This window comes from Macaca thibetana, chromosome 3, assembly GCF_024542745.1.
Source record: "Macaca thibetana thibetana isolate TM-01 chromosome 3, ASM2454274v1, whole genome shotgun sequence".
Lineage (NCBI taxonomy): Eukaryota > Metazoa > Chordata > Mammalia > Primates > Cercopithecidae > Macaca > Macaca thibetana.
The window spans coordinates 136,859,337-136,873,839 of record NC_065580.1 but is presented as its reverse complement, the minus strand read 5'-3'; the positions used below and the strand labels follow the sequence as shown (position 1 = coordinate 136,873,839).

The following is a 14,503-nucleotide window of genomic DNA, read 5'->3' as shown; positions in this document are numbered from 1 at the left end:
AACAACAACAAAATAAGTAAAAGACATTTAGTGGCTTAAATAAATGATCATACAGTTCTGGAGTCTGAAGTCCAGCGTCAGCGTCACCGGGCTGAAATCAAGGCGCCAGCCGGGTGAGCTCCTTCTGTAGGCTCCAGGGCACCTGTTTCCTTACCTTTTCTGGCTCTTGCAGGCTTCCTCATTCCTCATGTTGCTGCCCCCTCCTCTATTTTCAGGGCTGGCCACAAAGCATCTTCTCTTCTCTGATCTCTGCATCCATCCCCGCATCTCCTTCCCTGGCTCTAATCTTCCTCCTCCCTTTTTTTTTTTTTAAAGAGACAGGGTCTTGCTCTGTTGCCCAGGCTGGAGTGCAGTGGTGCCACCATAGCTCACTGCAGCCCCGACCTTCTGGGCTCAAACTGTCATCCCACCCTAGCCTCCTGAATAGCTGGGACCACAGGCATGAAACACCACACCCAGCTAATTCTTTTTAATTTTTAATAGAGACAGAGGTCTCACTGTGTTGCCCAGGCTGGTCTCAAACTCCTGGCTTCAGGTGATCCTCCTGCCTTGGCCTTCCAAAGTGCTGGGATTCCAGGCATGAGCCACCATGCCCGGCCCTCCATCCTTCTGATAGGGACCCTTATGATGACATTGGGCCCACCTGGAAAATCCAAGATCAGCCCTCCATCTCAAGACCCTCAACTTAATCCCATCTGCAGAGTCCGATGGAAGGTAGGACGTTTACAAGTCCCAGGGATCAGGACGCAGTCATCTTTGGGGACGGTAATTCTGCCTCCCACAGGGTCTACCTCCCTGAGTCCATTTTTTTACTGTCAGTGGTCCTATATATGCCCAGAGTATAGGTTATAAAGTCCTTCTACAAGCAGGTGGCACATGAACACAGGTTCAGGGCAGGCAGACCCCAGCCATCACCTCATCATAGTTAACCTAGTTAAATTAGCCTGGCATGTGGTGTGGTGCCTAACGCCTGTGGTCCCAGCTACTCAGGAAGCCAAGGTGGGAGATTTACTTGAGCCAAGGAGGTCAAGGCTGCAGTGAGCTATGATCATACCACTGCATTCTAGCCTGGGCAACAGAGCGAGACCCTGTCTCAAGAAAACAAAAAATAGGCCAGGCGCAGTGGCTCATACCTGTAATCCCAGCACTTTGGGAGGCTGAAGCAGGCAGATTGCTTGAGGCCAGGAGTTCGAGACCAGCCTGGCCAACATGGTAAAACCTCATCTCTGGGCCGGGCACGGTGGCTCAAGCCTGTAATCCCAGCACTTTGGGAGGCCGAGACGGGTGGATCACGAGGTCAGGAGATCGAGACCATCCTGGCTAACACAGTGAAACCCCATCTCTACTAAAAAATACAAAAAACTAGCCGGGCGAGGTGGCGGGCGCCTGTAGTCCCAGCTACTCAGGAGGCTGAGGCAGGAGAATGGCATAAACCCGGGAGGTGGAGCTTGCAGTGAGCTGAGATCCGGCCACTGCACCCCAGCCTGGGCGACAGAGCAAGACTCCGTCTCAAAAAAAAAAAAAAAAAAAAAAAACCTCATCTCTACTAAAAATACAAAAATTAGCCAGGTGTGGTGGCTCATGCCTGTAATCCCAGCTACTTGGGAAGCTGAGGCAGGAGAATCACTTGAACCCAGGAGCAGAGGTTACATTGGGCCAAGATTGCACCACTGCACTCTAACCTGGGTGACAGAGCAAGACTGTCTCAAAAAAAAAAAACAAAAAACCCCACCTGTAATCCCAGCACTTTAGGAGGCCAAGGTGGGCGGATCACGAGGTCAAGAGATCGATACCATCCTGGCCAACATGGTGAAACCTCATCTCTACTAAAAATACAAAAAACATTAGCTGGGCATGGTGGCACACATCTATAGTCCCAGCTACCCGGGAGGCTGAGGAAGGAGAATTGCTTGAACCCGGCAGGTGGAGGTTGCAGTGATTCAAGATCGCGCCACCGTACTCCAGCCTGATGGCAGAGTGGGACTCTGTCTCAAACACACACACACACACACACACACACAAACATAGTTAACATAGCCCCCAAAGAAGACTATAAAACAGTCTTAGTTCCCAGGCACAGTGGCTCACGCTTGTAATCCCAGCACTCTGGGAGGCCGCAGCAGGCAGATCACGAGGTCAGGAGTTTGAGACCAGCCTGGCCAACACGGTGAAACCCCATCTCTACTAAAAATACAAAAATTAGCTGGGCATAGTGGCGGGCGCCTGTAATCCCAGCTACTCTGGAGGCTGAGGCAGGAGAATTGCTTGAACCCAGGAGGCAGAGGTTGCAGTGAGCCGAGATCGTGCCATTGCACTCCAGCCTGGGCAACAAAGTAAGACTCTCTCAAAAAAACAAAACAGTCTTAGTGTTTCCTATCTGTAGGGATTGGTGTGAGGATTAAAGGTTGTAAACTCATTTCCACCTAGTTGGCATTCAGTAAATGAGAGTTGGTATTCAGTACTAATTGTTTTGGGTATTTCGTTTTTTGTTTTTGAGATGGAGCCTTGCTATGTTGCCCAGGCTGGAGTACAGCGATGTGATCTCAGCTCACTGCAACCTCCATCTCCCGGGTTCAAGTGATTCTCCTGCCTCAGTTTCCTAAGTACCTGACATTACAGGCACCTGCCACCATGCCTGGCTAATTGTTGTGTTTTTAGTAGAGATGGGGTTTCACCATGTTGGCCAGGCTGGTCTCAAACTCCTGACCTCAGGTGATCCGCCCGCCGCAGCCTCCCAAAGTGCTGGGATTACAGGTGTGAGCCACTGCACCCGGCCATGTACCAATTGTTTTTAACATCATTAAGCAACTGGTATCATTCCCATTTTACAGATAAGGAAACAGGCTCAGAGAGTCCGTGTCAGTTCCCTGAGGCTGCTGTAATAAATTGTTAGAAACTTGATTATTTAAAACAGCAGAAAATGGTCAGGCATGGTGACTCACACCTGTGATCCCAGCACTTTGGGAGGCCGAGGCAGGTGGATCACTTGAGGTCAGGAGTTCGAGACCAGCCTGGCCAACATGGTGAAATGCCACCTCTACTAAAAATACAGAAATTAGCCGGGCGTGGTGGCAGACACCTGTAATCCCAGCTACTCGGGAAATTGAGGCAGGAGAATCACTTGAACCCAGGAGGCCGAGGTTGCAGTGAGCCACAATCATGCCACTGCACTCTAGCTTGGGTGACAAAGCAAGACTACATCTCAAAATAAAATAAACAGCAGAGGCCAGGCGCGGTGGCTCAAGCCTGTAATCCCAGCACTTTGGGAGGCCGAGACGGGCGGATCACAAGGTCAGGAGATCGAGACCATCCTGGCTAATACGGTGAAACCCCGTCTCTACTAAAAATACAAAAAACTAGCCGGGCGAGGTGGCGGGCGCCTGTAGTCCCAGCTACTCGGGAGGCTGAGACAGGAGAATGGCGTAAACCCAGGAGGCGGAGCTTGCAGTGAGCTGAGATCTGGCCACTGCACTCCAGCCTGGGCGACAGAGCCAGACTCCATCTCAAAAAAAATAAATAAATAAACAGCAGAAATGTATTCCCTCATAGTTTTGGAAGCCAGAAGGTTGAAATCCAACAGGGCTGCACTCCCTCCAGGGGGATCTAGGGGAGAATGCATTCCTTGCTTCTTCCACTTTCTGGTGGTTTTGTATTCCTGGGCTTGTGGCCGCATCATTCCAGTCTCTACCCCCGTCTTCACAGGGCCACCTCCTCCTCTTCTGCTGTGTCTTCTCTGTGTCTCTCTCAAGAGGGCATTTGCAGTGGCATTTGGGGCCCATCCAGATCATCCAGCATCATCTCATCTCCAGATCCTTAACTTAATCCCATCTGCAAAAGACCCTTTTTCTGATCCAGTAACATTCACGGATTCCAGAGACCTGACATGGTTGCCTTTTAGGACCAGCACAGAGTTCGTGACCTGCCCAAAGTCACGCAGCTGATCGGTGCCTAGAACTCCTTGTCCAGGCCTCTGCCCCTTGCTCCTCAGAGCTCCCAAAGGCTTGCTCAGACCTGGTGGGGTTGGGGGAAAGAGCCTAAGCCTGGGTTCCCAAGGAGGTTGCCGGCATCTGCCTCCTGGGCCTGGACCTCCCGACCGGGGCATCCTCCCAGCTGGCCCGGTCCCCTGCCTTTTGGCATCCCTGGCACCCCCATGTGTTCATCTGTTGACAGTCGGTCTCTTTGTCCAGGCCGCAGCTATGATGAGAAGGTGGATGTGTTCTCCTTTGGGATCGTCCTGTGCGAGGTAGGTCCAGGGGTGTTGAAGCCTGGGCTCCTCCCCACTCACCCAGGCTGCAGGCTCAGCATCTGCAGGGGCTTCAGGCCAGGAAGGCTGCCCACAGCAAGGCATGGGCTGGCCCCCATGAGGTACCGCAGTCAGGCTGCAGCCAGGCCTGGTGCCACCTGCCCTCAAGCCACCTGGATGGCACCCAGACGCCCAGGCTGAGGGCCCCCCTGGAGTAACTGCTGGGCCTTGTGCTGGACAGATCATCGGGCGGGTGAACGCAGACCCCGACTACCTGCCCCGCACCATGGACTTTGGCCTCAACGTACGAGGCTTCCTGGACCGCTACTGCCCTGCAAACTGCCCCCCGAGCTTCTTCCCCATCACCGTGCGCTGTTGCGATCTGGACCCCGAGAAGAGGTGAGTGGGGTGGGGCCCTGGCCTGGGGGACGGCGGGGCCAATTCCTGGGAGAGCCAGACCCACCTTTCCCCACCCGCCTGTCACCCAGGCCGTCCTTCGTGAAGCTGGAACACTGGCTGGAGACCCTCCGCATGCACCTGGCCGGCCACCTGCCACTGGGCCCGCAGCTGGAGCAGCTGGACAGGGGTTTCTGGGAGACCTACCGGCGAGGCGAGAGCGGACTGCCTGCCCACCCTGAGGTCCCCGACTGAGCCAGGGCTACTCAGCCGCCCCTGTCCCCACCTCCAGGGAATCCACCCCCACCAGATTCCTCCACGGGAGGTGGCCCTCAACTGGGACAGTGGGGGCCCGGGCTTCTCCTCAGAGCCAGGTCCTGACTTGCCTTCTCCCACCCCGTGGACCGCTTCCCCTGCCTTCTCTCTGCCGTGGCCCAGAACCGGCCAAGCTGCACACACACACCATGCCCTCGCCCTGCTGTAACCTCTGTCTTGGCAGGGCTGTCCCCTCTCGCTTCTCCTTGCATGAGCTGGAGGGCGTGTGTGAGCTGTGCCCCTTTCCACAGGCTGCTGCCCCAGCCACCCTGTGCACGCTCCACCTGTCTGGTCCGTAGCTCCCTGGAGGCTGGGCCAGGAGGCAGCCTCTGAACCATGCCCCATGTAATGCTTGGGTGCATGGGCGGGCGCACGTCAGGGCAGAGGCCAAGTTCCCAGGTGTCTGTGTTCCCAGGAACCAAACGGGGAGTCTGGGGCCCGTTTTCCCCCCAGGGGGTGTCTAGGTAGCAACAGGTATCGAGGACTCTCCAAACCCCCAAAGCAGAGAGAGGGCTGATCCCATGGGGTGGAGGTCCCCGATGGCTGAGCAAACAGCCCCTTCTCCCGCTTTGGGTCTTTTTTGGGTCTTTTTTGTTTCTTTCTCAAAGCCACTTTAGTGAGAAGCAGGTACCAAGCCTCAGGGTGAAGGGGGTCCATTGAGGGAGCTGCAGTGCCTGGGCCAGAGCTGATGGGCAGGAGCCGGCTCGGGCAGCGAGAGGATAGGCACAGTGGACGGGGCAGGTGTCCACCAGCAGCTCAACCCCTGCAGTCATCTCAGAGCCCCTTCCCGGGCCTCTGCCCCGAGGCTCCCTGCCCCTCCTCATGCCCCTCTGTCCTCTGCGTTTTCTCTGTGTAATCTATTTTTTAAGAAGAGTTTGTATTATTTTTTCATACGGCTGCAGCAGCAGCTGCCAGGGGCTTGGGGTTTTATTTTTGTGGCGGGCGGGGGTGGGAGGGCCATTTTGTCACTTTGCCTCAGTTGAGCATCTAGAAGTATTAAAACTGTGAAGCTTTCTCAGTGCACTTTGAACCTGGAAAACAATCCCGACAGGCCCGTGGGACCATGACTTAGGGAGGTGGGACCCACCCACCCCCATCCAGGAACCGTGACGTCCAAGGAACCAAACCCAGACGCAGAACAATAAAATAAATTCCGTACTCCCCACCCAGGTCCTGCGTGGCGATGTGTGTCTGGGGCCCTGGGGAAACAGTCAAGATAAGAGGAGTTAGTCTTCCCTGATGAGAAGACAAGGATGTGTTTGGTGGCTCATGCCTGTAATCCCAGCACTCCAGGGGGCTGAGACAGGACGATCCCTTACGCCCAGGAGTTCAAGACCAGTCTGGACAACATAGTGAGATCCTGTCTCTACAAAAAATTTTTTTAAATTAGTTGGGCAGGGGCCAGGTGTGGTGGCTCACGCCTGTAATCCCAGCACTTTGGGAGGCCGAGGCAGGTGGATCAGCTGAAGTCAGGAGTTTGAGACCAGCTTGGTCAACGTGGTGAAAACTCGTCTCTACTAAAAATACAATTAGGCCGGGCTCGGTGGCTCACGCCTGTAATCCCAGCACTTTGGGAGGCCGAGGCGGGTGGATCACGAGGTCAGGAGTTCGAGACCAGCCTGGCTAACATGGTGAAACCCTGTCTCTACTAAACAAAGTACAAAAAAATTAGCCGGGCATGATGGCAGATGCCTGTAGTCCCAGCTACTCAGGAGGCTGAGGCAGGAGAATGGCGTGAACCTGGGAGGCAGAGCTTACAGTGAGCGGAGATCGCGCCACTGTACTCCAGCCTGGGCGGCAGAGTGAGACTCTGTCTCAAAAAAAAAAAAAAAAGTGTGTGTGTGTGTGTATATATATATATATACACACACACACATATATATATGTACAAAAATTAGCTGGGTGTGGTAGCACATGGCTGTAGTCCTAGCTACTTGGGAGACAGACAGGAGAATCGCTTGAACACAAAAGGCAGAGGTTGCAGTGAGCAGAGATGGTGCCATTGCACTCCAGCCTGGGCAACAGAGTGAGACTTTGTCTTCAAAAAAATAGTAATAATAATAATTGGGCAAGCCAGACACAGTGGCTCACGCCTGTAATCCCAGCACTCTGGGAGGCCGAGGCAGGAGGATCACCTGAGGTCAGGAGTTTGAGACCAGCCTGGCCAACATAATGAAACCCCATCTCTGCTAACAATACAAAATTAGCCAGGTGCGGTGGCACATGCCTGAAATCCCAGCTACTTGGGAAGCTGAGGCAGGAGAATTGCTTGAACCCAGGAGGCAAAGGTTGCAGTGCGCCAAGATCGCATCATTGCACCCCAGCCTGGGCAACAAAAGTGAAACTCCGTCTCAAAAAATAATAATAATAATAATTAGGCCAGGCGCGGTGGCTCACGCCTGTAATCCCAGCACTTTGGGAGGCCGAGGCGGGCGGATCACAAGGTCAGGAGATCGAGACCACGGTGAAACCCTGTCTCTACTAAAAATACAAAAAAAAAATTAGCCGGGCGCGGTTGTGGGCGCCTGTAGTCCCAGCTACTCGGGAGGCTGAGGCAGGAGAATGGCGTGAACCTGGGAGGCGGAGCTTGCAGTGAGCCGAGATCGCGCCACTGCACTCCAGCCTGGGCGACAGAGCCAGACTCCGTCTCAAAAAAAAATAATAATAATAATAATAATTAGTTGGGCATGGTAGCATGCACCTATAGTCTCAGCTATTCAGGAGGCTGAGGTGGGAGGATCATTTGAGTCCAAGAGATAAAGGCTGCAGTGAGCCATGTTTACACCACTGCACTCCAGCCTGGGCAACAAAACAAGATCCTGTCAAAAAAAAAAAAAAAAAAAAAAAAAAGCAGGGATGGAGTGGGGAAGAGAGCACAGCTCAGTTTTAGGTGGAGCTTCACAGGCGGGCCAAGTGAAGATTCTTCAAAAGCTGGGTTTTGGAGGGCCGCGCATATTCAGGAGGTACTGCTTTCGTACTTAATGTTTTCTTGTAAAACTAAAGAGCCCTGGCCAGGCACGGTGGTTCACGCCTGTAATCCCAACACTTTGGGAGGCCGAGGTGGGCGGATCATCTGAGGTCAGGGGTTCAAGACCAGCTTGACCAACATAGAGAAACCCCCGTCTCTACTAAAAATTTTTAAAAAATTAGCCAGGTGCTGTGGTGCATGCCTGTAATCCCAGCTACTCGGGAGGCTGAGGTAGGAGAATCGCTTGAACCTGGAAGGAGGAAGTTGCAGTGAGCTGAGATCGCACCATTGCACTTCAGCCTGGGCAACAAGAGCGAAACTCCATCTTAAACAAAACAAAACTAAAGGGTCCTATCGAGAAGATGGGCTGCACATGATGGCTCACACCTATAATCCCAGCACTTTAGGAGGCCGAGGTGGAAGGATCACTTGAGGCCAGGAGTTCAAGATCAGCCTGGGCAACATAGCAAGACCCTGTTTTTACCCCAAAAATAAAAAAATTATCGAGATGCTGTGGTGTGTGCCTGTAGTACCAGCTACTGAGAGGCTGAGGGAGGAGGATCGCTTGAGCCTGGGAGGTCAAGGCTGCAGTGAGCTGTGATCATACCACTGCACTCCAGCCTGAATGACACAGCAAGACCTTGTCTCAAAAATAAAAAAATTTAAAAACACACTACGTATTGCAAATATAGGGCATTTAATTTGTTTTTTTTTTGTTTCTGTTTTGTTGTTTTGAGACAGGTCTCACTCTGTCACCCAGGCTGGACTGCAGTGGCACAATCATGGCTCACTGCCGCCTCAACATCCCAGGGTCGAGCAATCCTCCTGCCTCAGCTTCTCAGGTACCTGAGACTATAGATGCACACCACCACACCAAGTTAATTTAAAAAAAAAAAAATGTTTGAGAAGCCAGGCGCCGTGACTCACGCCTGTAATTCCAGCACTTTGGGAGGCCAAGGCGGGCGGATCACCTGAGGTCGGGAGTTCAAGACCAGCCTGGCCAACATGGTGAAACCCCATCTCTACTAAAAATACAAAAATGAGCCGCATGTGGCAGCAGGCACCTGTAATCCCAGGTACTCGGGAGGCTGAGGCAGGAGAATCGCTTGAACCTGGCAGGCGGAGGTTGCAGTTAGCCGAGATCACGCCATTGCACTCCAGCCTGGGTGACAAAAGTGAAACTCCATCTCAAAATAAAAATTTAAAGGCAAGGTCTCACTGTCTTGCCTAGGCTGGCCTCAAACTCCTGGGCTCAAAGCAGTCTCCTGGGCCTCCCAAACTGCTGGGATTACAGGCATGAGCCTCCATGCTCAGCCGCATTTAATTCAAGGAATTTTTTACATGGCTGTTGAAAGATAGAGGAAAGGCCAAAAGTGGATACTTAGGTAACCCAGAGATGATTGCAGGAGAGAGCTACCACCCTTGGCGGGGGGATTGAAGGGGAGAGGTAACCACAGTTACCTAATGTTGCACAGGAAATCACCTCTCAACTTGGTTGCTTAAATTAACAGTGGTCACTCATTGCTCATGATTTCTGTTTGTCAAAAATGTGGTAGTCATTTGGGTGGAGGATTTGGATGTGGGGGTCTCTCCTGGGGCTGCAGTCCTTTGAGGGTGTAACTGGGGCTGAAAGTCCCTTCCAAGAACCCTCCTGTGGCTCACACTCACATGGCGGGCAATTTGGTGCTAGCAGTTGATTCTACAGAGCAAAACAGGCTTGAGCCAATGTGCTACAAGCCAATACTATGACACCAGGCTTTTGTTTGTTCATTTTTATTATTTATTTATTTATTTATTGAGACAGAATCTCATTCTGTCACCCAGACTGGAGTGCAGTGGCGCAATCTCGGCTCACTGCAACCTCCGCCTCCCAGGTTCAAGCGATTCTCGTGCCTCAGCCTCCCTAGTAGCTGGGACTACAGGTGTGCACCACCACGCCAGGCTAATTTTTGTATCTTTAGTAGAGACAGGGTTTCACTCTGTTGGCCAGGCTGGTCTCAAACTCCTGACCTCAAGTGATCCACCTGCCTCAGCCTCTCAAAGTGCTGGGATTACAGGCGTGGGCAACCACGCCTGGCCAGTTTTTTGTTTTTAAACTTGAGGTCTCGCTATGTTGTCCCGGCTGGTCTTGAACTCCAAGGCTCAAATGATCATCCTGCCTCGACCTCCCCAAGTGCTAGGCTTACACTCATGAGCCACCACACCCAGCTGACACCAGGCTTTTGAGAAAAGAATAGCTTTATTGCAAGTCAACCAATAAGGAGACAGAAGTCTAAGGCTAGCTCAAATCTGTCTCCCTGTGCCGGCTTTAGGGCAGTCATTTTATTAGGAAAGGTTTAGGGAGTGGATTCTGAGATTAGGTGATTGGTGGAAGGAAAGAGGAGGCCTGGAAAGTGCTCAGGCATGCGCAAGTCCCTATTCATGCTACCTCATGGGGGGCATGTGCAAATTCTGGGGGTGGTATGTAACATGCAGTGGAAATTCACGCTGTGACATCAGCAAGCTTGTTCTGTGCAAACTGCAGTTGGCCATATTGGTTCCAATCTATTTCAGCCAGCGTGTTAATCCCACCAGCAGATGAATTTCAGCATTTCTGCAAGTCGTTTCTTTTTTTATCTGCCATCCTGCAAACTGGAAAATTTCTGCTAGTCATTGGTTTCTTTAACTCTTTGGGGCACAGTTTCACTGGTAGGAGGTCTCAGTTTATCTCATGGGCCTCTTCGAAGGGCTACTTCAGAGTCCCCACAGCAGCCTCCAGAAGGAATATCACAAGAAAGAAAAGAAAAGAGCCACTAGGGGCTGGGTGCAGTGGCTCACGCCTGTAATCCGAACACTTTGGAAGGCTGAGGCAGGAGGATCCCTTGAGCCCAGGAGTTTAAGCCAGCCTGGACAATTTAGGGAGACCCCCATCTCTACTTTTGAAAAAAAGAGTCGGGCACGGTGGCTCACACCTGTAATCCCAGCACTTTGGGAGGCCAAGGCGGGTGGATCACGAGGTCAGGAGATTGAGACCATCCTGGCTAACACGGTGAAACCCCGTCTTTACTAAAAATACAAAAAATTAGCTGGTGTGGTGGTAGGCGCCTGTAGTCCCAGCTACTTGGGAGGCTAAGGCAGGAGAATGGCGTGAACCCAGGAAGCAGAGCTTGCAGTGAGCTGAGATCACGCCACTGCACTCCAACCTGGGCGATAGAGCGAGACTCCATCTCAAATAAATAAATAAATAAATAAATAAATAAATAAATAGAAATTAGGCTGGGCGTGGTGGCTTATGCCTTTAATCCCAGCACTTTGGGAGGCCGAGGCAGGTGGATCACGAGGTCAGGAGTTTGAGACCAGCCTGGCCAAGATCGTGAAACCCTGTCTCTACTAAAAATACAAAAATTAGATGGGTGTGGTGGCGGGTGCATGTAATCCCAGCTACTTGGGAGGCTGAGGCAGGAGAATTGCTTGAACTTGGGAGGCGGAGGTTGCAGTGAGCTGAGATCGTGCTAGCCTGGGTGACAGAGCAAGACACTGTCTCAAAAAAAAAAAAAAAGAGAAAGAAATTAGCTGGGTGTGGTGGCACATACCTGTGGTCCCAGCTGTTTGGGAGGCTGAGGCAGGAGGATTGGTTGAACCCATGATGTCGAGGCTACGATGAGCCAGATTGTACCATTGCACTCCAGCCTGGGCAACAGAGCAAGATGCTATCTCAAAAAAAGAAGAGTCCGGGCACGGTGGATCACGCCTGTAATCCCAACATTTTGGGAGGCCAAGACAGGATCCCTTGAGGCCAGGAGTTTGAGACCAGCCTGGCCAACTTGGCGAAGCCCTGTCTCTACCAAAAAAATACAAAAATTAGCTGGGTGTGTTGGCCCACACCTGTAATCCCAGCTACTTGGGAGGCTGAGGCAGGAGAATCACTTTAACCTGGGAGGCAGAGGTTACAGTGAGCCAAGATCATGCTATTGCACTCCAGCCTGGGCGACAGAGCAAGACTCCATCTCAAAAAAAAAGAAAAAAACTTACACCTAGCCAACTGCCCACAAGCGCAGCCCTGGGTGCATTGCTTATGAGTTAAGTCCTGCTTTGCAAGGAGCAGCTCTGGTTCAATAAAAGATTGCTGTTTAACACCACCAGCTTACCCTTGAATTCTTTGAGTGAAACCACAAACGCTCTCAGGCTAATCACAATTTGGGGGCTTACCTGTAGGCCTGTATCAATACTAATTGTCTTCATTATGGTAGCTTTGTCGTAACTTTTGAAATTGAGAAATGTGAATCTTCTAGCTTTTTCTTTTTCTAGATTGGCTATTTGAAGTCCCTTGAATTTCACATGAATTTTTTTTTTTTTTCCAGACAAGGTCCCGCTCTGTCACCCAGGCTGAAGTGCAGTGCCGAGATCTCAGCTCACTGCAACCTCTGCCTCCTGGGTTCAAGCAATTCTCCCAACTTAGCCTCCCAAGTAGCTGGGACTAGAGGCATGCACCACCACGCCCAGCTAATTTTTGTATTTTTAGTACAGATGGGGTTTCACCATGTTGTCCAGGCTGGTCTCCAACTCCTCACCTCAAGTGATCCACCCATCTCAGGCTCCAAAATGCTGGGATTACAGATGTGAACCACCATGCCCGGCCTCCGCATGAATTTTTAGGATGAGCTTGTCAATTTCTGAAAACAAGCCAACTGGGGATTTGTTTGTTTCTTTAGACATGAGATGTCACTCTATCACCCAGACTGGAGTGCAGTGGCACAGCCCCAGCTCACTGCAGCCTGGAACTCCTCGGTTCAAGTGATCCTCTCATCTCAGTGTCCTGAGTAGCAGGGAATACAGAGACATGCCACCATGCCTTGCTGATTTTTTAATTTTTGTAGAGACATGGTCTCGAACTCCTGATCTCCCAGGCTGATTTTTTTTTTTTTTTTTTTTTTTTTTTTTTTGAGACGGACTCTTGCTCTGTCTCCCAGGCTGGAGTGCAATGGTGCAACCTTGCCTCACTGCAACCTCTGCCTCCCGGGTTCAAGCGATTCTGCCTCAACCTCCTAAGTAGCTGGTAAGCATGGGCGCCTGCCACCACACCCAGCAAATTTTTCATATTTTTAGTAGAGATGGGGTTTCACCATGTTAGCCAGGCTGGTCTCGAACTCCTGGCCTCAAGTGATCCTCCTGCCTCAGCCTCCCACAGCAATGGAATTACAGGCATGAGCTGCTGCTTCTGGTCCAGCTGAGGATTTTGATAGGGATTGGTTTATATCTATATGCGAACTGGGGAGTATTGGAATATTGACATCGCAATAATATTAAGTCTTTCAGGCCACGTGCAGTGGCTCACATCTGTAATCCGAGCACTTTGCGAGATCAAGGCAGGTGGATCACTTGAGGTCAGGAGTTTAAGACCAGCCTGGCCACCATGGCAAAACCCTGTCTCTGCTAAAAATACAAAAATTAGCTGGGCTTGGTGGTGTAATTAAATTAGCTGGGTGCGTGCCTGTAATCCCAGCTACTTGGGAGGCCGAGGCAAGAGGACCACTTGAACCTGGTAGGCAGAGGTGGCAGTCAGCCTAAATTACACCACTGCACTCCAGCCTGCGTGAAAGAGCAAGCCTCTGTCTCAAAAAAATAAAAGGAAGAGGAGGAGGAGGAAGAGGAGGAGAAGAAGGAGGAAAAGAAGAAGGAGGCAGGGAGGGAGGGAAGGAAAGGAAGGAGGGAGGGAGGGAGGGAGGGAGGGAGGAAGGAAGGAAGGAAGGAAGGAAGGAAGGAAGGAAGGAAGGAAGGAAGGAAGGAAGACCTGAAACTGGGTACTTTTTTTTTTTTTTTTGAGAAAGGATCTTGCTCTGTTGCCCAGGCTGGAGTGCAGTGGCACAATCTTGGCTCACTGCAACCACCACCTCCTGGGTTCAAGCAATTCTCATGCCTCAGCCTCTGGAGTAGTTGGGATTCAGATGTGCACACCACGCCCAGCTAATTTTTGTATTTTTAGTAGAGACAGGGTTTCACCATATTGGCCAGGCTGGTCTCGAACCCCTGACCTCAGGTGATCAACCCACCTCAACCTCCCAAGTGCTGCAATTACAGTCGTGGGAGACACTGCGCCTGGCCTCAAAAATACCGTTTAATGGCTGACAATTATTTGCCCTGAAATGTGAAACAAAATTCATTTACTACATTGTTTTTAAGATAGCACCTGGCCTTCAGTCATCGGAAATAATGATTTCCTATAAATAAAAAACCACTGCAGTGATTTTAGTGATTAGCGTAAGTAGAGTTTTTCCCCTGGCTGTGACATCATATTATTAAAAGCATTAAGCACCTGGAATTCATGCTGTAGTTGATTTATAAGTTACATAATATATAAATCTCCTTTTATAAGAATGTTTTGTGGTCACAATTACTTCAAAACCCAATTACATTCAAATAATCTAATAGCTCATGCTTTGGCAATTACAGAAGTGTGATTTTGACACATAGAAATTTTATGAGGTTAGCAAATAAAAAATGCTATAAAAAGAGGTGAACAATGGTTCCTCTGTTTAAATGTAGAGTGCAGCAGTATTTCGGTAATATTTTTCAGTTAATATAATCAGCCTAGAATATAGCAT

General features: G+C 50.9%; 3 protein-coding genes across 6 annotated transcripts in view; 2 read left to right on the top strand and 1 right to left on the bottom strand.

Annotated features, from left to right (window-relative positions):
* The window catches only part of LIMK1 (LIM domain kinase 1), a 36,782-nt gene extending 30,659 nt beyond the window's left edge, over nt 1-6,123 (top strand). For both annotated transcript variants that reach the window (XM_050783708.1, XM_050783709.1), the window contains 3 exons: nt 4,188-4,243; nt 4,485-4,642; nt 4,732-6,123. In XM_050783708.1, coding sequence (XP_050639665.1) covers nt 4,188-4,243; nt 4,485-4,642; nt 4,732-4,894 — 377 coding nt within the window. In that variant the 3' untranslated portion in view covers nt 4,895-6,123. The remainder of the gene's footprint in view (nt 1-4,187; nt 4,244-4,484; nt 4,643-4,731) is intronic.
* ABHD11 (abhydrolase domain containing 11) overlaps nt 1-14,503 on the bottom strand; it is a 997,569-nt gene that overhangs the window by 393,145 nt on the left and 589,921 nt on the right. The gene's annotated exons all lie outside the window — the stretch shown is intronic.
* LOC126950333 (eukaryotic translation initiation factor 4H) overlaps nt 1-14,503 on the top strand; it is a 170,520-nt gene that overhangs the window by 90,748 nt on the left and 65,269 nt on the right. The gene's annotated exons all lie outside the window — the stretch shown is intronic.